We start from the raw sequence: 22,556 nt of genomic DNA on the forward strand, positions 1-22,556 counted from the left end.
ACAGCACAGCAAGAGAGCAAAGGGGGAGGAGGACATAATCTTATATATTTAAGTTTTAAAGGTCAAAATACCTTGGAGAAATGGTTCTAGGACTAGGGTAGATAAAATGTAAGATACGCATAGAGCATCTTATAGTGCTAGGTACCAAGGTAAAAGGATGCGGACATGGCAGACAGCACGCTATAGCTTACAGTAGCCAGAGCTGGACTGCGGTCACTATACGTGAGGAGTAAATAGAAGCAATGCAGCTTTCTGCTATAGTCCTCTGAGTTGCCTCTGAGTTGATAGGATGAATAGTCATCATTTCAGTGAAATAAATGGAAGAAAATAAACTGATCTTTCTTACAGAAGCATTGCAAATTGCTGACTGCTTCTCTAGGAGGTAGAGTCTTTCATCCTTCTAGCTTAGAAAGAGAAGAGAGAAGGGAGCTTTTCAGTGCAAAGCTGGCAAACCCCACTCTGGCCAAGGGAAGAGGGGCAGCACCCTCAGTCATGTCATGTGGAGATCATAAATCCTTCATATGACATGAGAGGAGCACTTGACTTCAGTGGTGCTTTTCCTGCACATAGTAACTGTGTAGGCCTGAGAAACACACCAGACAGACCCAGGGGACAGAGAAACCAGCATAACCCAAAGGAGCTCAAGGAGACATGACAGCGGAGCATAACGTAGCCACCATGAGATTCTGGGGTCTCAAAGGGACACTAGGCATAGCTAATCAAGAGTGTGGAGCCTAGTGACGCTAGGTTCTTAGCTGGGACAAATGTGCCACAGTCATGTGTAATGCTAGTGACGGGAATGGAAGAGGGGTGTTTGGGAACTCTGTATCTGAAGTTTTTTAAAGCCAAAGTTGATGTTAGTAAGTGGTATAGGAAGCCTGTACGAGTGGACTTGTAATGATAGCATAAGCACAGTGCCGAGGAGCGCATAATGTCTTCAAGACTCCACATGAATGTCCTAGCACCCTAGCAGAGGGAAAGCTGTGAGTGTCCATGTTCAGTTCTCAGTGGGTTCTGTGATGTAGACATTCAGGGAACAGTTGTAGCTAAAAGAGCTGAACATGATTATTCCTCAGGATGTTTGGGGCGGGGCTTCTGTAACTAGTTTTAGATAAACCACGTAGAAAGAAAGATAAAAACATTCCGTAAAAAAACATGGACAGGGAAGAAGGCACTGTGGTGCACACCTTTAAGCCCAGCACTTGGGAGGCAGAGGCAGGTGGATCTCTGTTTGTGGCCAGCCTGGTCTACAGAGTGAGTTCAGGACAGTCGCGACTACAAAAGAAATTGTCTCAAAAAACAAAAAACAAACTATAACAAACAGACAAAACAACAACAAGAACAAAAACCATGGACAAGGAAAAGGCAAAGTATCTATTTTGAATTTGTCTTGGAGACCTGGAATTCAATCTCTTGATAGCAGTTGGTTGGTCACTTTCTAGGCCACCCCAAAACAGGGATTAACTAGTGACAATGTTTACCACTGAAGCTTAATGTTCAGAAATTAAGGAAAGTTAGATAAGCTAAACTTATTTTTAGAATGTTCTTCTTAAAATGCCTTTTTTGTGACTTTTAGATTTTTTTGATAGTATTAAAGGACCTAGTTTTCAGCCCTGATATGGCAACTGGTACACTATTTTGAAAGTAAAAATAAAAAAATGTGATTTTTCTCTCCCAAACTAAATATTCTCTCTTTCCTTTTCTTTCCTCCTTGCACCTATTTCTTTCCTTTCTCCATCCCTAGTGGGGCTATTGTTCCAACACTGTGGTTTATGCGTACACCAGACCTGACCGTCCTGAGTACTGTGTTGTCTTCTGGGACACAAAAAACAATGAGAAATACATCAAATATGTCAAGAGCCTCATCTCTATCACCACGTGTGGTGATTTCTGCATTTTGGCTACAAAGGCTGATGAAAATCACCCTCAGGTAGGGACCTTTTGGTATTTTGAGATCCAGATGTGGTGTTAGCAATGGGCAGAGATGGGCTCTAGTTGCCTGCCTCCTCAAGCACGGGCACTGGCAAGGATAGAACATTCACTCTCCTGAGCATGCCTATCTGAGCCTGTTTCTATGTGCCTTGATTCTTTTCCCCTACCAGCCAGGCACTCATAGTGCCTGGCTGCTTCCATACTGCTTCCATACTGAAGCTCTTTGCCTCTGAAATATGTCCCAAGGGAAAACAGATATCTGGATGTCTAGGAGAAATACTGATGGAGTTACAAAGGAGTCTGGGAGCTTTAGATTTTGAAAATGAAAATAGATTTATTTTCATTTAGAGATACAAGGCCTTAAAAATTAATATCATAGCATAAAACAATACTGTGTTTTTTAAAATCATGCTAACAATTTGAGAATTTGCAAAAGTATGTATTTGAAAAGAAGACTACCAGTGTCTTTGGCTGGGTTATGATGTCAAAGTACAGAGATTAGGTTAAAGGTGACTATTTGAACAGCCCCACTTGGCGTTGTTTTTTCCTGAAATACACTAAAGCAGTAATACAATTATTTTTTTTTAAAAAGTCACAGGCCCATAGGGGCTGCCAAAGAGAGGTAGTGGCAGCAAAGTGTGGAGGTTGGAGAGTAAGTGAACCAGGGACATTACTTTAACAGACCTAAGAACGACATTTGTGGAACACACACACACACACACACACACACACACACACACACACACACACACACACACACACACACAGGAACAAGCAAGGTCCAGGTCTCTTCTACAAGACAGAACTTCCAGGTATAGCCTTATTGGATGGGTGCTGGGAACTGAACCCTGGCCCTCTGCAGGTGCTCCTAACCATTTAGCCATTGCTCTGGCCCAGGTAGAGCAATTCAGAAGCACCCTTGTCTCAGAGCAGCCATTGGTATACTCACACAGGTCAGAGACGTCCACACATAAAACCAGAAAAGGAGAGATTTGGAAATTACAAAGCTGATAATTACATTGAAGAGTTTGCCAAGAACGTTGTACAATAAAGTGAAGGAAATGCTAAAAGAGCAAAATGACAAGGAAATGGAAAATAGTGAAAATGTCACGAAAGCTTAACATTTGAATAATAGTACTAAAAAGAGTGAATAGACAAAATGGAGGATGGGGGCTGTGGGTGGCCCAGTGGGTAAAGCCTTACTGTGCAAGTGTGAGGACTGGGGGGTTGGATCCCCCAAACCCACACAAAAGCTGGGGGGCATGCACCTGTACTACTCCTGAACTGGGGAGACTCAGAGAGGAAGTCCCTGGGGCAGTTTGCTGGCTAGACTAGTTGACTCATTCAGTCTTAGGTTCAGCAAGGGATCCTGCCCCTAGTCAATAAACTGCAACATGATGAGGAAGTCAGCTTCCGCCCTCCACATGCATGTGCACAAACATGCACTTCCACATGTGAGCGTGTACACACACACACACACACACACACACACACACACACACACACACACACACAATTCCCTTGAGTTCCACACAAGCAAAATTCCCTTGAGTTCCTCCATGGGAAGAAACCAAGTTCAGTGACTGAAAATGTTTCTACATCAAGAGATGTTGCCGGGCGTGGTGGCACACACCTTTAATCCCAGCACTGGAGTGGCAGAGGCTGGTGGATTGCTGTGAGTTCGAGGCCAGCCTGGTCTACAAATTGAGTCTAGGACAGCCAAGGCTACACAGAGAGACCCTGTCTCAAAAACAAAACAAAACAAAAAGATTTGTTATAAAATAAACACACTGAAATTAAAAAAAAAAAAAAAAAGAGATGTCATTGCGAGTTTCAGAACACTGGGGATTAACCCTGACACAACACAACAAAACAAAACCATAAAACAACCCCAACCCCACCGCTTTTCAAGAGAAAAGCAGATTCCCTGAGACGATACATCAGGATGGCATTCAGCTAGTCAACAGCAGAGGTCTGGAGACTTGTCCTCAAAACTGAGGGAAAATGATCCCCTGGCTTGGCTTTCTCATTGTAGCAAATTACTAATGTGAGAATGGAAAACTGACTTTTCAAATGTGCAACGTCACCAAAAATTTTCCTCCCCAAACTTACCTATCTTAGGGGGTTATTTCAGGAGACAGGGCACGAAAATGAGGAATAAACCAAGAAAGCGGAGAAGGTTCAGGTGGTGAAGAGTGTACGGCTGACCACTGAGGGACGCACCCAGGGTCTCCAGTGAGAGGACAGGCTCCAAGAGGAAGCTCGGTGGACTTTATCACTCCATTGTTTCATGCCAGACCCCTTGAGAGAAAGATGCCTAATTGGGGCATAGTTGGAGATTCAAGTTAGTAATAAATACACAGAAAGCTGAGCATAGAGAAAAACCGAAACCATAAGCCCCAGCCTGTCTGTGCTAACAAGGACAGTAATGCATGCCTGTGTGGGAAGTCGCGATGTGGTGGAGGGATTGCTGTGAGAGGCCGTGAGTGGCCAAAGTTGTGCGACCGCTGAGGCTTTACACTCCAGGAGCTCCTACCCCAAGAATCCAATCTCAGATTCTGACGTGAAATCTGAAAAAGTTGTGTTTAAAGCAGAAACATGTGGGGCAGGGAAATGGGGAAGTGGGTGGAGAGCGCTGAACACTTCCTATTCCCAGTGACAAAGTGATGAACAATGCACTAGACCGAAAGGAAGCAAGAGGGGCCTCTGGGGACATACCACCTAGAAGCTGTTTACTGTGGCTCCTACCTGTAATTCTAGCTTAGGAGTCCATGGCAGCTGTGACAGACGAGTGCCAGAGTTCAAGGCCAGCATGCGTTACAAGGTGAAATCTTGTTTCAAAACACCAACACCCAACCAATGAAAAGCATACTGTTGAGAGTTGTGACATAATAGAAGGCTGCGTTAGAGCAGTGGTTCTCAACCTATGGGTCAGGACCCCTTGGGTGTAGAACAGCCCTTTCACAGGGATCGCATATCAGACATGCTGCATATCAGATGTTTTACAGTATGATTCATAATAGTAGCAAAGTTACAGTTAGGGACTAGCAACAAAAATAACTTTATGGTTGGGTCATCACAACATGAGGAACTGTAGTAAGGGGCTGCAGCATTGGGAAGGTGGAGAACACTGCACTAGAGGGAGTAGGAAGTGGGTAGATGGCCAATTAAAAAAAAAAGAACTCCTGTGGAGTAGTTGACTCTGGAAATTTATAAATTGATATGACTGTTACCAGGAAAGTTAAAAGCACACTTTTGTGTTATGCTAAAGCAAGATAAGCCCATTTTAAGTAGTAGATGGTAATTTTTTGTCTGGTATCTCTTAGTTTATGTTTATAAAGTTACTCAAGTTTTAAGACATTGGTAGAAAAATATATAAATGACACAGAATTGATATGAAGTTGTTTAACTGGGTAGGAAACCCTTTAAGTGGGACAGTCTCGTTAGGATGTGATACAGTAACAAACCTTTAAGTGGGACGGTCTTGTTAGAATGTGATACAATAACAAACAGTTCAGATGAAATTTCCAACTCAGAACAGTGTAATGTAAAATGTTCATTGCGATTTTCCTGATATCAGTCATGATTGTTGGATATGAGTCATTGACCCTGAATTAATTGCGTTTTTCTGAATTTCTCATACCATTTATATATTGCTTCAAAGGAGGAGAACGAAATGGAGACATTTGGTGCAACGGTAACACATTCCTTTAGCTTCTGTAAGCTCCATAGATGGTGGACGTGGGAGTGAGTTATGGTGCTACAGCGTCAGCACATTTACAGGTGTAATGATGGAAGAGGCTCGTCTACTTGTTTTCTTCTAAAACTGTGGAGTTCTGTTACAGTGAGAAATGAGCCTTAATTTTAATTCATGATTTTTAATAGTCAATGCTGTAGATGATCTTTCTTTTTGCCTGCTGTTCTTTGTACGGAACATTTTTATCAATTATTTCCAAGTTAGTCATACCTGAGAGAAAAAAGCCTGATGTGTAATGCATATGCCCTTTATCGTTCACAGCATAAGCGCTGATATTCTTTTTCTTTTATCTGTTCGCAGTTTGTGCTAGTTCTTTGCAATTCTATCGGCACACCCTTGGACCCTAAATACATTGATCTTGGTAAGAGAATGTTAATTTCCATTTCCTTTCTGATCATGTTTTGTTTGTAACACCAATTAAAAAGTCCTAAAGGGCTGGAGACATGACCCATTGGGTAGGAGAGCTTGCTGTTAAAGCAAGAGGAGCTGAGTTCAAATCCCCAACCACCCACGCAAGAGCTGGGCATGGCCACACATGCATGTAACCTCAGCGTTGGGAGGATTGGGATGTGTGGATCCCAGGAAGTGACTGGCCAGATCGTCTAGCTGGACCAGCTTCAGCTTCAGTGAAAGGCCCTGTCTCAAGAAATAAGGTGGGTAGTGATAGAACGAGATACCAGCATCTTTCTTTGGCCTCTGCATGAGCACACATGAGTGTGCACACCCACACACAAATGTGTGCATGGATCACACACCTTCCCACCTCTGCTAATGGTACTAATTAAGTGATAGTCTGTAAATAAGAATGGCCATAGCTTCTGGTCATGAATAGTACTGTTGATACCTGTTCTCATGACAGATCGCTCAGTCCTTCCTTTCACTCCGAAAGCATCCTGATTAATATAGTAACCTGTAAGGAAGGCTATTGTATCTAAAATTCATAGTAATTCCACAATTGCAGCATTTCCATCATTTGTCTACATAATTGTATAGGAATTGGCATGCAATGCAAAATTAGTATGCAATAAGCAGAGTTATAGAAAGAATTTTGCTCTTAAACCACTTTTATTATTAATAAACTGCTTGCAAATACTTCTCTCCCATAAAAACACTTTAGCTGCTTATAAAGTAGGCTTACTTTTTCCAGAGCTTTCTAATGAAACCAGTCTACTGATGAGAAAGTTTTAAGAATTGCCCATTCTTGTTTCTGAGGACATTGTTGCTTTAGTTGTTCCCTTCCCTCTATCCAATAGATAGGAAAGAAACTCTCTGCATAGTTTTAAGTCTTATTCTAAGACATGTATTAAAACCATTAAAATAGTTTTCTGCCATTTCAACTTCCAAGATTAATGCCTCTCTTGTAAAATGTACTGCCATATATTGGACGTGGTGACAAAAATAATTGAGTCCAAAATATGGAAAAGCCATTGAATTTTTTTCTGACTCTGAGAGACTAGTCATTTATTTTCAGATTAGATATTGCTTATTAAATCGTGTTAGTGGGGCTGGGGAGAGGTATTATTTTGGTTTTGCTCATTATCTTTTTTCTTGACAGTTTCTGTAGAAACCTACAGAAACCTTATATTAAGTACGGTTGGCAGGATTCTCCTGTACTCAGCATGACGTGTGCCAGTGCACTCTTTAGGTGTTATTCTGTGGAGCCCTTGTACTCACTTAAAAATCATTTATTTATATACTTTTAAAATGTAGGAGTGCAGTTTTTGATCACTTCCCTCTGGTAGGACTGCCTTGCCAGGCCACAGGGGAAGAAGACACACTCAGTCCTGATAAAACTTGATGAGCTAGGGTGGGTGGGAAGTGGGCCTCCCGTATTCTGAGGAATAGGGGAGAGGGGTGGGCGAAAAAGGAGGGAGGATGATTCTGGGAAGAGAGGAGGGATGGGGCTATGACCTGGATGTAAAGTGAATAAAAAAAAGTAATTGAAAAAAAAATGTAGGAGGTGTGCTCTGTCTGCATGTACACCTACATGCCAGAAGAGGGCATCTAATTCCTTTATAGATGGTCGTGAGCCACTATGTGGTTGCTGGGAATTGAACTCAGGACATCTGGAGGAGCAGCCACTGTTCTTTTTTTGTTCTGTTTTTTTGAGACAGGATTTCTCTGTATAACAGTCTTGGCTATCCTGGACTTGCTTTGTAGACCAGGCTGTCCCTCAACTCACAGAGATCCTCCTGCCTCTGCCTCCCTGAGTGCTGGGATTAAAGGTGTGCGCCACCACATCTGGCTGCAGCCACTGTTGTTAACTGCTGGGTCATCTCACCAGCTCCACAACCACCTTTGTATGCTTCTTCCAAAGTACTTCGCATCCTGTCCTGCTTTTCTGATTGTGATTGTCTGACTTCCTCACATCTTAAAGACCTATGCCTAGGTAATTTTCATATTCCCAATCCCTAACCATGTGCTTGGCTCTCTGACAAATGTTTCTTGAGTGCATGGACAGTGTTTGTGTCATGTAAACTGCAAGTGATTATTTAGCAAACCACCAAAAATATATGATTTCAGAAACTATAACAGTACCTGAGGAAAATAAAGGGATTATGACTTTTCTTATGGGGATGTATTAATAAATAAGTCCTACTTAATCAGTTGAGCAACAGTTTACTGCTTCTGTCTGTGCCGTGAGCCAGGTATTGAGCTGGTGACTTGGATAAATGGATGTTGGTGTGTATGGATGTCTTATAAGAAATACCTATAAGTGCCAGGTGTGGTGTTGCACACCTTTAGTCCCAGCACTCAGGAGGCAGAGGCAGGTGGATCTCTGAGAGTTGAGAGCAGCCTGGTCTACAGAGTGAGTTCCAGGACAGCTAGGGATACATAGAGAAACCCTGTCTCAAAATAAAAGCAAAACCAAAACCAAAACAAAGGGAATACCTGTAAAGTATTTCTTCAGGTGGCATTTGAAGGAGAGCAGATGGTGTGAGGTGGGGACCAGCCTGCCTGGGCAGCAGGCGTTTGGGCAGGTTTCTAATGATGCTTTTCATGTATTCCAGAGAAAGTTAATTTGATGCAAACATTTCAGTTTACCAGCTCTTTAAAGTGCTAAGAAATGAATAAGTGGTGAAGTGGGGGAACAATTACAGATGCAGGAATTTATCCAGCCCTTAGCATTAAAATATTACAAGCAGGTTTTTCTTATATGTGAATTCCTAAATTGTTTTAAATTATTTTACATCTTGGCTTGGCTAATAATGACTGCCTATTAGTGCTAAGGCTCATTTGAGGGAAGTGTAATTTAAAAAAAAAATTTCCCTTCAGTCATCTTTCTACATATTTTGAAATGTGTTGCATGTGTCTGTGGGTGTTGTATGTGTGCCTGTGTATTTGCGTGATCACATGTTGGCACACATACGTGGTATATGCGTGTTGAGGTCTGAAGTTGAAGCTTGTGGTTTTCCTTGATCTTGCTCTGTTTATTTATTGAGGAAGAGCCTCTTGCGGAGCTCGGAGTTTGCCATAACTAGTCTAGTTAGCAGCTTGCTCCAGGCTTCCCGTCTCTGCCTCCTGAATGTTGGGACTACAGGTGGCTGGCGTGCCTGCCTGCCTTTTGTCACTGTGTGCTCTGGGACACAGACTCAGTTCCCCATGCTTGTATAGGCACTTGGCTTGTTCAGCCATCTCTCTGCCATTGATGATTTGAAATGTTCTCATCCTTAAATCTAAAAGTGGTTGAGTGTTTTTAAAAAAATCTTGATAGTGTTCTCTCCCCACTGCCCCAAATTCTATCTCTTAAAAATTGATCTTTGGGGCTGGAGAGATGGCTCAACATTTAAGAACACTGGATGCTCTTCTACAGGACGTGGGTTTAATTCCATCACCCACATGGCAGCTCATAACCATCCGTAATTCCAGTTCCAGGAGATCTGATGCCCTCTTTTGACCTCCAGGGCCACCAGACATGTAACGTGGTACACAGACATACATGTAGGCAAGCACTCATACACATAAAATAAAAAGAAATAAATTTTTAACAAAGTTTTCTTTATTTTCTGTTTAATGCAATATTTTAATTACTCTTTGGGAATTTCATACAGTGTATTTTGATCATATTTAGCCTCCCACCTTGCCCTAATGACTCCTAGGTATTCCTCCTAGCGCTCACTTCCTCCCAACTTTATACCCTCTTGTTTGTTTTGTTTTGTTTTTAATAACCCACTAAGTCCAACTTGTTCTGTCCAGATACTCATCGGTGTGAAGCTGTCCACTCTAACGTAGTTCCTTAAGACAACTGACTCTCCTTCCTACAGAAGCCATCAACTGCCAATAGCTCCTCACTTAGGGCCGTAGGCTGCTGAGCCCCTCCACGGTGGAGTGTTGATTGGTTTGATCTTGCACAGGCTTTGTGCAGGAAACCAGTGCTGCTGTGTGCTCCTAAGTGCGGTGGTCCTGTCACATCCAGAAGACACTGTTTTACTTTGGTCCTCTTTTGACCTCTGTCTCCTACAGTCTTTCTGCCTGAGCTCCCCAAAATGGGCCCCAAGCCTTGGGTCTGGGATGATATTGATGTCCCACTTGTGGCTGAGCACTCCATGGACACTTACTGTCTGTTCTTTGAGCAGTTGTGAATTTCTGTCCACTAACAAACTTCTCTGATGAAGACTGCAAACTGTTGTGGCCTATGAATATGAAGATAAGCACGCTATAGGTATGGATTTAGAGGGCAATTTGATGTTAGGTCCATTTAGCAGGTAATAGCATTAAGTCTTCCCCTAGGCTTGTAAACTCCCTAACCAGATTTTCAGTGCCAGGCATGTGTTTCCTCCTGTGGACCAGGCATTAAATCTAATCAGGGAGCAGTTTATTACCCTCATAACATTTGTGTCATTATTACATCATGGGCATACCTTGCCATGCCAGTCGTTCCTGCAGTTCACTGGGCTCACAGCTAGCTGGGTGAGACTGCTGCTGGTTTTCCCTCAGCAGCCTATACAGTACCTTCGAGCCTTGAACATTAGCAATTGACGTCTTCCAAGTCCTGTAGCCAAACTGTGAGATGCCTTCAGTAATAGAGTACTGCTATCAAATTGTGATGAGCAACCTCACCTTTGTTTTCTTATAAGTTTAGTTGGGCTTTAATGAATCTTTTAATAAAAATCTATCAGAATTTGTACAGATGACATTATGTTCCCATGTGAATTTACTGAGAGTACTACTATATTAATTGAAAATATGTTTCTGATATATTTACATTTATTCTGAGTAATGACTAGAGTGCTTGGTTACAGTATACAAATTCATGTAGAAAATAAAAATAAAAACAATGATAGCTACCATGCCTAATGGGTTTTACTGTTTATGGAGGTGCATTCTGCTTCAGCGATTCAAAGCACAGATTCAAGAATGGTAGAGTACCTGGGTTTATGTGCCACCTGTCCACTTTCTAGGTGTATAACACAATCAAGTTATAACTGTTTTATACCCAGGTTTCTTTATCTGCTAAATAATGATAAAAATGTCATCCTTATTGTTTAAGAAGAGTGCCTGACATGTGTTTAAAATTATGAAGCATTTTCTCTATTCTAGGCACTGTATTATGCTTTATTTTCTCTCTTAATCCTTAAACAGCTCTATAGGGCTGATATTGTTGTCTTCAATTGACAAATAAACTAAGGCTCAGAGAGAGAAAATAATTTATAATCATATAGTTATGTATATAATCATAGTTATGAAGGGTTTTGAATCAAAGAAGCCCTACTTGTCTTTTGAACCAGTAACATTTTAAATTTGGTAATCAGGATAGCAATAAATTCTCATATTTATGAAGTGTCAAGAATAGAGAACATAGCTGGGTTTTGGTGACACATGCCTTTATTCCTAGCACTCATGGAGGCAGAAGCAGGGGCAGGGCGGCAGAGGGGCAGAGGGGCAGAGGCAGAGGCAGGTGGATCTCTGTGAGTTCGAGGCTAGCCTGGTGTACACAGAGACACCCTGTCTTAAGAAAAACCCAAACCAAACAACAACAACAACACAAACAAACAACAACAAAAAGCAACAACAACCAAAAAAACCCCAACAACAACAAAGGAAAGAAGGAAAGAATAAAGAACAGGGACAGATGAAGTGTGATCAGAATAAATGGTATGGAAAAAAAATAAAGAACATGACTGTAACTTATAATTATAATTAAACATTGGTTGAGAAAAATGCTTTTATATGCTTGGGAAAATTTATATTTTACCAAGAAGCAGTAACAGTTTATGAACCTCAAAGCAGTAAGAGCATAATTACCAGAATTGAAATATTCATGGTGAATTCACTAAATATTTTTTAGAATTTAGTAAAAATGTCACTGAGAACATAGCCAGGCTGGCTTTAGCATCCACATTTGTCACGATAGGTTTTGTGTAAGGCAGTTGAAGGCTTTTTGCTCCCTCTAGAGGTCATTAATAGTATATGTTTTGTATTGAATAGAAAAGCCTTGAAAGCCAGAATTAAAAAAAAAAAAAAATCTGTCTCAACTATATAGAAATACTTAGTGTATAAAAGTCCTTGAATTTGAGTTCTCAAGCTGTCAATCTACTCAGTTAACCACACTGCCAGGTCAGTTTCTATGTGTCCTGCTGCCAAAACCGCCCCTGGTTAGGACTGTGGCAGAACCTCCATCAGCCACTGCTCCTATGAACATTGTCCTTGTTGCTTTACATTATAAATAGAAAGGGTTTACACTCTGGTTATTCATGAGCTCAGAAAACAAAAAGTAATGCCCTTTATGGAGGGCTACTTTTCTTTCATATATATATATATAATATTTTTTGGATATTATTTTTTATTAATTTATTCAGATTACATCTCAATTGTTATCCCCTTACTTGTATCCTCCTGTTCCTCCCTCCCTCCCGCTTTCACCCTATTCCCCTCCCCTATGTTTGTGACTGAGGGGGACCTCCTCCCCTATTATATGGTCACAGCCTCTCAAGTCTCATCTTGGTAGGCTGCTTATCCTTTCTCTGAGTGCCACCAGGCCTCCTCACCAAGGGGAAGTGGTCAAATATGGGGCACCAGAGTTCGTGTGAAAGTCAGTCCCCACTTTCCACTCAACTGTGGAGAATGTCCTGTCCATTGGCTAGATCAGAGTAGGGGTTCGATGTTTACTGCATGCATTGTCCTTGGTTAGTGCAATAGTTTGAGTAGAACCCCTGGACCCAGATCTGCTTGTCATGATGTTCTTCTTGTAGGTTTCTAGGACCTTCTGGATCCTTCTATTTCCCATGTTTTAATGCCCAGTTGGAGTTGATGAGACTCTCTACTTCACACTATAGCCATTCAGTTAGATGCTCCTTAGGGAATGGAGCAAATGAAAACAAGTATATGCCTAGAAGCATGGAGCTCAGGAGATTTTATTTTCCTAAGTGAATTAGAAGTACAAGACAAATGAGATCAAGAAAAAGAACAAATGTTTAAACCAAGCTGTGATTGATGGTGAGGAGAGGGGATAAAGAGATTGGGGTTTAATTAATTGGTGAACCTTTGATTCTACATGTTGGCTATTATGAAGCACACTGTTTTGAATATTCGAGTGTAAGTTTGTATGTGTTTGTCTTTGAGTTTCTTTTGGGCATATACCTAGGAGTAGAATTGCTAGGTAATGTGTATTTATAATCAACATTTTGAGAAACTTAAGAAATGTTTTTTTTCAGCTATTTTACATTTTTGTTTTTTCTCTATACTCTTATCAGTTCTTGTTGTCATAATTTCTAAAATTTTAATTACCCTAGTGAGAATCATGTGATATGCTAATTGTAGTTTTGATTTTTAGTTTTTGGTGGTTAATGATGTTGGTCATCTTTTAATGGTGATTTGTGTATCTTATTGGAGAAGTGTTTACTTATGTTTTTTGCAGTTTTTAGTTTTTCTTTTAGTAAATTTTTGGATAATTATATATATATGTTTATAACCATTAATATATGATGTATAAATGTTTTCTCTCATTTAATTTTATTGATATCATGTGAAACATATCCATTTAAATTTTTTTTGCTGTCTAATAGCTTAATTTTTGCTACATATTCTGGGTGTCATGTCTAAGACACAACTGTCGCCTAACCCTGCCTCACAAACATTTACTCATAGGGCTGGAGAGATGGCTCAGTGGTTAAGAGCACTGGCCGCTCTTCCAGAGGACCTAGGTTCAATTCCCAGCACCCATGTGACTGTAACTTCAGAGGATCCAACCCCCTCACACAGACATACATGCAGGAAAAACACCAGTGCACATGAGATTTTAAAAATAATTAACAACGTTGCTCCTCTTTTTCCCTTTGTGATACTGAGGTTTGACTCTGTGGCTTCTCACATGCTGAGCAAGTGTTCTTCAACTGATCCACAGCAACAGCTCATACTGCTAAGTATTCTGTAAGAAGTTGTGAGGTTTTAGCTCTGATCCATTTAGAGCACACATCCATTTTATTTAATATTTTTGTATGATCCGAATAACTATGGAGTCTTCTGTGATTTGAGAGACTGTATATTTCAAGACTGGGTTTATTATTTCTGAAATAAGGAGTTGGACTCAGCGATGCTGAACTGCTTTGAAGTGTGTTCTGTGTAACCATAGATTACTTGTCTCAATGTTTCTTTTCATAGTACCATTATTTGTTGCAATGACCAAAACCCATGTGATAGCGGCTTCAAAAGAAGCGTTTTATACCTGGCAATATCGTGTGGCAAAGAAGCTCACAGCGCTGGAAATCAATCAGATCACACGGTCTCGAAAAGAAGGGAGAGAAAGGTATATCTCTATTTTTACTAACTCAGCCATATCACATTGAAGCAAGACACAGCTAATTATCCATTGCCATTTTGGGGAAATATATATTGCCTTGATTAATAGAAACACTTTTAATTAATTTGAATATCTTTTAAATCTGTTTAAATTTACCAAAGTAAAAGAAAGTTGGAGCTGGGGTGGGAAGTAGGGGTGTAGGGTGCGAGGGAGGGTTAGGAGATGGTGGTGGCGATGGTTGCGCACACCTTTAGTCCCAGCACTTGGGAGGCAGAGGCAGGCAGATCTCAGTGAGTTTGAGACCAGCCAGGTCTACAGAGTGAGTTCCAGAGCAGTCATGGCTACACAGAGACACTCTGTCTCAAAAAACAAACAAACAAACAAACAAACAAACAAACCAAAAGAGTTGGAATAGTGTAAACAAAACAAAACACTCTTTCTAATAAAGGCTGGAAATATGTGGGGGATATTTTGGTTTGGAAATGGCTATGTGGCCCACCTCACATATTACACTGTTACACTGCCATTACAGTTATTCCACTAAGAAACTAGTGTCTAAGGGTCTTTCTAGGATGCAAACCTAGCACCAATCACCAGGGAAGCTGCATGTCCTTAGACACAGGTGTAGAAGAGGACGGTAGGTGGGGTAACTGGGCATGCGAATCCTGGCCCGGGGATTCCAGGCAGTCTGAATTGGAATGGTTTCTGGTAAGTGAGGGTGAAGAAGGCTCTGCCATGTAGGGCCATGAGGAGCCTGGATCCTGTAGTAAGCTTCACCATGAAGATATGTAAATGAGTTTAGTTGACAACAGAAAGATGCATGACATTATTCCTTCATAAGCCTGAAATTGCAGCAGACAGGGGGATGAGCCAGGAGGGTTGTGAGTTTAAGGTCTACCCAGGTTACATAGAAATACTTCTTTTTATAAGCAGGCAAGCAAATGAGTTAATAGTCACTCCTAGCCAACAGGCAGGCAGCCTATCTCACAGCTGAATGCACTTTGCTGGGAATGCATGATTTGGCTGTTCACAATGGGGCATGACTTTGCTGAGCAGATCACTTATATAATTGTAAATATTTGGTAGATAATTTCTGCTTTTATGAGATTCAGCTATATTAAGAGTTATTTAAAAAATGAGGGTTTTATTATTATGTATACAATGTTCTGCCTGCGTGTGTGCCTGCCCACCAGAAGAGGGCACCAGGTCTCATTATAGATGGTTGTGAGGCACCATGTGGTTGCTGGGAATTGAACTCAGGACCTCTGGAAGAGCAGCCAGTGCTCTTGACCTCTGATCCATCTCTTGGTGCAGTGGGACACACCTGAAATCCCAGCATTCAGGAGGCAGAGGCAGGTGGATATTTGTGAGTTTGAGGCTAGCCTAGTCTACAAACTAGTCCAGGATAGCCAAGGCTACACAAAGAAAACCTGTCTTGAAAAACAAAAACAAACAAAACAAGAAATCAGGGTTTTTCTATGAAACAATAATGTTCATTGTTGTCATTCAATCTTTAATTGTAGAGATTATGTAATAATATAGTTCTCACTTTCTTCAAAATTCTGATTTTTCCAAACAGAATTTATCATGTTGATGATGTTCCTTCCGGATCTGTGGATGGGGTGTTTGATTATAGTAAAGCAATTCAAGTAGGTGATTTTTGTCAGTATTACAGTATCTACAGAGATAAGGAAACATTGTAATTTTATTAGAGACTTGAACAAGACTTTGTTTCTGGTAAATAGAACATTGTTTGCACAGTTCCTTAAACTGTCACACCTGCTCTGTGCATGGTTGCTACCACCCCAAACTCAGGTCTCACTGCTTGTGCAGCAGCACTTTTCCCAATAAGCCTTCTTCGCAGCCCAAAACTCATTTGTAATGTCTCAACTAAGTTGATGCCTTTGTGTTGGGCTGCACTTATAGCTGTCTTGGGTCACACACTTCTGTTAGTTGTGTTGACTGTAGATGTTGTGAACTATTATTACACAATCTTATCACTATAAAGGAACTCTCTCCACGCTCTTTCATTTTCTCATGAGTTCCCCAGCCTAGGGAACTGGTGGTCACTGGCAGTTCTCCAGATAGACTAGTCTGACTTCTGTCTGATTTGTAGTTAATATATAAATAAATAAAGCTATAACTATATGTATATATTAACCTATGGAGACTGGCTTTTCTCGCTAGGCACAATGTCATTTATTTAGATCCATCCAGATGGTTGCAGGGCTCTCCTGTTTACATGTTTGGTGGCATATGCTGGCCTCTCTGATCTCAGCTTACCTTTAAGAGTTAAGCTTAGGCTTTTTTTTCCCATCTAGTGTAAGCTGGATGCTTCTCCCTATGTGCTTTTTTTATAAGCCACTTGTATCTCTTTTAACAGACTATCTAAATTAGATGTTTGGTTCATAGTCTTTGGAAGTTGATTTTTACATAATTCCTTGAGGATCAAGATTTCATAGGAGTATCTTTAGTATTTACTTCAGTGATGGACACATAGTAGGTACTTAGTAAATAACATTGTTATGTTAACAAATGTATTATTATATGTTTTAATAATTGCATACTAGCTTGTACCTCCTTTGTCATTCTACAAATATTACATAAAATGATTAATTTTAGGGTACAAGGGATCCGATTTGTGCCATTGCTGCATCTGATAAGACATTGATTGTGGTAAGCTGAAATAAAACTCATTTTGTGAGTAATAATTGTTTGAATTATAGAACTAGGGTTTTTGGATTTAGGTTACCATCTTGTGAATGTCCTAACTCTTCCAAAGTCTGATAGAAGAAATGAGAACATTTATAGCTTTTGCACATACCATTACATTTGCAAAAATATGAACTATTTGTAAAATCAGTAGGGTCATGGTCAGCTGAGAAGGGAACACATATGTGGAGTTGACCCTGTGTTGAAAGCCCTACAGAGCTGGTAGCTACAGAGACTGTGTGGAAAGCAGTAGGGTCATGGTCAGCTGAGATGGGAACACATATGTGGAGTTGACCCTGTGTTGAAAGCCCTACAGAGCTGGTAGCTACAGAGACTGTGTGGAAAGCACTGGACTTAGAGGATTTTCTTCCTGGATGTAGCCCAGGATTGTATCCTGGCTCTGGCTGAACTACCTTCATACAACTTAGAATGAAGTGGTGTATTTTCCATCTAGTAAGGAGGAAGAGTTCCTGCCAATATTTTGCTATAATTTGAAACATAAGCAATGGTATAATTTTAATTGAGCTCTGATATTTGAAGACATTAACTTCAGAAGTAACTGACACAGCAGTGATTTGAGTCACGTCTGTAGAGCTTACCTGTTTCCTGTTCAGTTCTCTCACAGTCAACTCATTCTGTGGAGAAACACTCCTAAAAGCCTTGAATTCTATGGTCCCCCCACTCTGATAGGCCTTCCTTATGCATCATGCTGAAGAAACCTTGCTCTCTGGCTTAAAAGGGGAGGTAAAGATGAGCTACGCAGACCTCCCTCTCTTGCCCATTGCCCCACGTGGCCTCATGTGCAGATGAGTTTGGGACCCATTACAACTCCCGCCCCTCTGCTGCATTTGCTGCCAATCTGTACACTGTCTTGCTTGTCCAGGAAATGTATATCCTGTGTCAGTTTTTAAGTAATAACTGGTATTGGAGGTTTTAGGTGATCTTTCCTCTAGCCACAAGCCAATGCTATATGATGAAGGCTGTAGGATGGAGGGCTAGGCTTTCAAAACGGCTGTTTCACACCATGACCTTCATTTCCTCTATGTGGAATGTAATTGAATCAGAATTTTGTTAGCTTTTAGTCTACTCTGAATATTAACCTAAACAATTATAAGCAGCCTTAGATGTTTCTTTCTCTCAGATATGAGTCTGTATTATCAAAGATCTAGGGGTCTGGCTTTGTTTTTGAATATTCTGTGAGGAAAAATTAGACCACCTACAGGTGCTGTTAAAAGCTGTAAGTTAGGAAATAAACATATACTTAGCAACATGGTTCTGTAGCAGAATTGGGCACTGTCTAGTACAGTATCACTTTGGTTTTAAAAACATGGACATATAGAGAGACCTGTATTTGCAGCTTAATGGTCTTATGGTAAAATGTAACCAAAGGCCATTTCCATAGGGGCGTGAATCTGGCGTCATCCAGAGGTACAGCTTTCCTAATGTTGCTTTGATTCAAAAGTATTCGCTGGATTGCCGAGCCTGCCAGTTATCTTTGAACTGCAACTCTAGGTAAGCCTGAGACTTCTCCTTGGGGGAGTTAGGCTTATGCTGGCATGGTTGCACTTGTGCAATAAATGTTTAATTATATGTATAATACACACTTGTTGAATATAGTTTACTTCTTAATTTCTTTCTTTCTTTCTTTCCTTTCCCTCTTTTAACTGTACTTTAAAATTTTTTTTATTTTATTAATTTATTCATTTAACTGTACTTTCTTTACATGGAAATCCTGGTATGTTTTTTACTTTTGAAGCTTAACATTAACTATTTTGTATTTTGATACGAGGTTTTGGGTATGTTTTTCTTATAAGGTAGCAAGGTAAAGAATAGTTTTTATTTTCTGTTAAATTTGTTTAAAACGTTTTAAAGTAATTTCCACCATAGCCCAGGTTTCTGATAAAGGGGCCTTGAAGAGCAGTTGTAGGCAATTTGACTTTATGACCACTGATAATACCTTACAATTTTTCCCTTCCTCTAATTACATGGCTTCTAGTCGTCTTGCTATCATTGACATCGCGGGAGTCCTGACTTTCTTTGACTTGGACACGCGGGTGACAGACAGTACGGGGCAGCAAGTAGTTGGCGAGTTGTTGAAACTGGAGCGCAAAGATGTCTGGGATATGAAGTGGGCCAAGGATAATCCTGATTTGTTTGCAATGATGGAGAAGACGAGAATGTATGTCTTCAGAAACTTGGATCCTGAGGTAAAACAAGGAATGATGCTAACAGTCTATAAAGTCATGCGCCAGATTCAGAACCTGGATACTCCTCCTTTGTTTCTTTGAGAAACTTATTGGTATTTACTGCATACCTTTGTGAAAATGAATTTAAGTATTTCTGTGGTGTTTAAAAATATTTGGTTCAAAGTGGGATAATACCTTTAGAGTATCTTTGCATTCTCTAAAAGATATATCCTAGGTACTTATCTATTCTTTTAAAAGATGGACTTATAGCTGGGCAGGGAGGCATATGCTTGCAATCCCAGTAAATATATATGGCTGAGAGAGACTGTCAGAGACCAGCATGGGTATCTAGGAAGCTCCAGGCCAACTTGGACCATGTAGTGAGATGCTATCTGAAACCAAAACTGAGCCTACCAGCATGGAATCATGACCACTCAAGGAATAGTCTTTATTTTCTCTTTCTCTTATCGAAATCTAAAGAAAAGTAAAGAAAATTGCCAGGTGTATTTGCTATAGGTCTGTGATTGCCTTGTCTCTCTATTCTCCTGTGCTTGTGTATCTAGCTTATGCTCACCTCAGTGTTTCTTATATTCCACCAGGCCACTCAGTAACCCACACCCTTTCTGTACCCAGGGACCCTCATGTGCGCTGTGACTACTTTTTCCTTCTGTCCTTTAAGTTCTCTCATTAATTTTCAGGTCTTTTCTCTTTATAGCTCACACCAGCTGATGTTTTTGAAAGAGTGGGTTGTTTTGTTTTGTTTGTTTGGTTTTTCGAGACAGGGATTCTCTGTGTAGCCTTGGCTGTCCTAGACTCACTTTGTAGACTAGGCTGGCCTCGAACTCACAGGATACGCCTGCCTCTGCCTCCCAAGTGCTGGGATTAAAGGCGGCCACCACCTGGCCACCACCATGCCCGACAAGTGGGTTTTTAATTTTTTAAATTTTAATTAATTTATACAGATTCCATCTCAATTGTTATTCCATAACTTGTATCCTCCGGTTCCTCTTTCCCTCCCTCCCTCTTTCACCCCATTCCCCTCCCCTAGGTCTATGGCCAAGGGGGACCTACTCCCCCACTATATGGTCATAGGCTATCAAGTCTCATCTTGGTAGCCTGTGTATTTTTTCTTGGAGTGCCACCAGGCCTCCCCACCAAGGGGAAGTGGCCACTAATGGGGCACCAGAGTTCATGTCAGAGTCAGTCCCCACTTTCCACTCAACTGTGGAGAATGTCCTGTCCATTGGCTAGATCAGAGTAGGGGTTCCATGTTTACTGCATGCATTGTCCTTGGTTAGTGCAATGGTTTGAGCAGCAGACCCCCTGGGCCCAGATCCACCCATCATGATGTTGTTCTTATAGGTTTCTAGGATGCAAGTGGACTTTTTTATTAAAACATTTTCAATACAGAATTTAAGCATGAGAGTTAAGAGAGCAAGAGTTGTACTCAAAAGGAAAGATATCTCAAGGAGCTGCAGGCTTCTCTAAGAGAGAATCACAGCACCTGCCTTTTATGTTCTGGGTTCTCCTGTCACTATATCTACTCTGGACCAACTCTTAACCCTGTGCTTAGGTTGTACAAAATAAATTCATCTATAGCTTAATTAAAAATATAATATTTTAAAAAATTTTGGAATACTAATGATTTTCAGTATAGAATTTTCCATTGTACTTTACCAGTGTAGATAGCAAGAGATGAGTTAATGTCTTGCTCTCAGTTTCTATTTATTTGTTCTTGGGAAGACATTGTATATGCAGGGCCTCGAGCTGTCAAAGGTTTTCTGTAGCTATTTGTTTAGTGGTGAGCTGTTGCTCTTTTAAGATACCAAGCTGTTTGTGCATTTTTTTATTTTGAGCTCTTCTGGGGCATGAAATAATGTTAGTTGCTCTTAAAGGCTCTGTTAAGGAGCCTCATGGTCTTTGTAATTCTTAGACCTTGAGAAATGGTTCAAAGAAAAGACATCCTGGACTGTTGCCTTTGCATGGCTTTTTGCAAGAAGTCAAGGGAAGTTTGGTCTTCTCCACAAAACAAGTGTGGAAATGTGACAGGTGTGCACAGGATAACTTTGAAGATGGAAGAAGGCTTTCTGAATGCTAGAGCATCCTTTTTCTATCCTTGGCCATACTTCTTGTAACCCAGGATTCATATTCCCAGAGAGTGGGTGTTTATTATGCTTGCACAGTGTGTCCAGTGTGTGGTCAGTCTAGCACCAAGTAAAACCTTTTAGCCTTTGTCTGGAGGAGAGTATTAAGTAGTTCTAACAGACTAGCTTTTGTTTTTAAAAAATCATTATTTTCTTTATTTGAGTTTGTTTTCTGGCTTGGCATATAACCCGATTTCTATTAAATTTAGAGCTAGATCAGTTTTTAAAATGACCTCAGCACTGTCAAGAAGTCTTCATCCACTGTGTTGTCTGTTCTCCGTTTTCCCAGGGACACAGGCCTCTGTGTTTCTTGCTTGCTCCAGCTGTTTATAGACTGTCAGAAGATGCTGGAACACAGAGCTACAGGATAATGTTTCTTCAGAACGTGGCTGTCCACATTAGCACTCAGGAGATGAGCTGTGGTCTGACACTTAGTAGCTGGATATATTTTTCCGTGTGAGGTTAGCTAAGAGATCACTGTTTTCATGTGAGCGAGGGAGAGAGGAGTCGGCTCTGCCTTGTTGCTTGTGTTCTCAGTGATCCTCGAGCCGGCAGGTTCTTTTAAGAGCCTCTTAAGCCTCTTGTCTAATTTGTGAGGTGAAGGTAAAATTGGATAAGATAGCCTCTCAGTCTAGTTAATCAAGCCTCAGTGTGCCACTGTGTGCAAAGGCTGACTAGCTAAGTCGGGACACTTCAGGAAGCCTGCTGTGCACACATGCTGTGAGGCCTCTGACTGTGCTGAGTGAAGGCCCCAGGGTTTCTCCATACAGTGTAGTGTACAAAGCTTTAATGGTGTTTTTGATAAAAAGATGCACCTTGCATACTGCTTATGTGAGTGTACTCTGCTTTGTAGCTCATTAGTTTGACACACTGTATTCAGTTGAGGTATGGATGGATTGCTACTCTGTTTTGGAAAACGACCTTGGTTGATGTAATTTGGCTTAATTCTAACTGTCAACTTGACAGAGCCTAGCATTATCCAGGATGAGAGTCTCAATTGAGGGACTGTCCAGATCAGATTCTCCTCTGACCATATCTGTGGGGGATTGTCATGGTGGTTCATCGATGTAGGTGGACCAGCCCAC

At 40.8% G+C, this 22,556-nt stretch overlaps 1 protein-coding gene across 1 annotated transcript in view; it reads left to right on the plus strand.

Moving 5' to 3' along the window:
• Positions 1 to 22,556, plus strand: part of Wdr35 (WD repeat domain 35) — a 56,241-nt gene that overhangs the window by 15,650 nt on the left and 18,035 nt on the right. Inside the window, 8 exon segments of the mRNA XM_051143400.1 lie at positions 1,745 to 1,930; positions 5,597 to 5,629; positions 5,990 to 6,050; positions 14,291 to 14,435; positions 16,009 to 16,078; positions 17,052 to 17,105; positions 18,544 to 18,653; positions 19,138 to 19,348. Coding sequence (XP_050999357.1) covers positions 1,745 to 1,930; positions 5,597 to 5,629; positions 5,990 to 6,050; positions 14,291 to 14,435; positions 16,009 to 16,078; positions 17,052 to 17,105; positions 18,544 to 18,653; positions 19,138 to 19,348 — 870 coding nt within the window.

The sequence above is a fragment of the Acomys russatus genome, chromosome 1 (genome assembly GCF_903995435.1).
Source record: "Acomys russatus chromosome 1, mAcoRus1.1, whole genome shotgun sequence".
Lineage (NCBI taxonomy): Eukaryota > Metazoa > Chordata > Mammalia > Rodentia > Muridae > Acomys > Acomys russatus.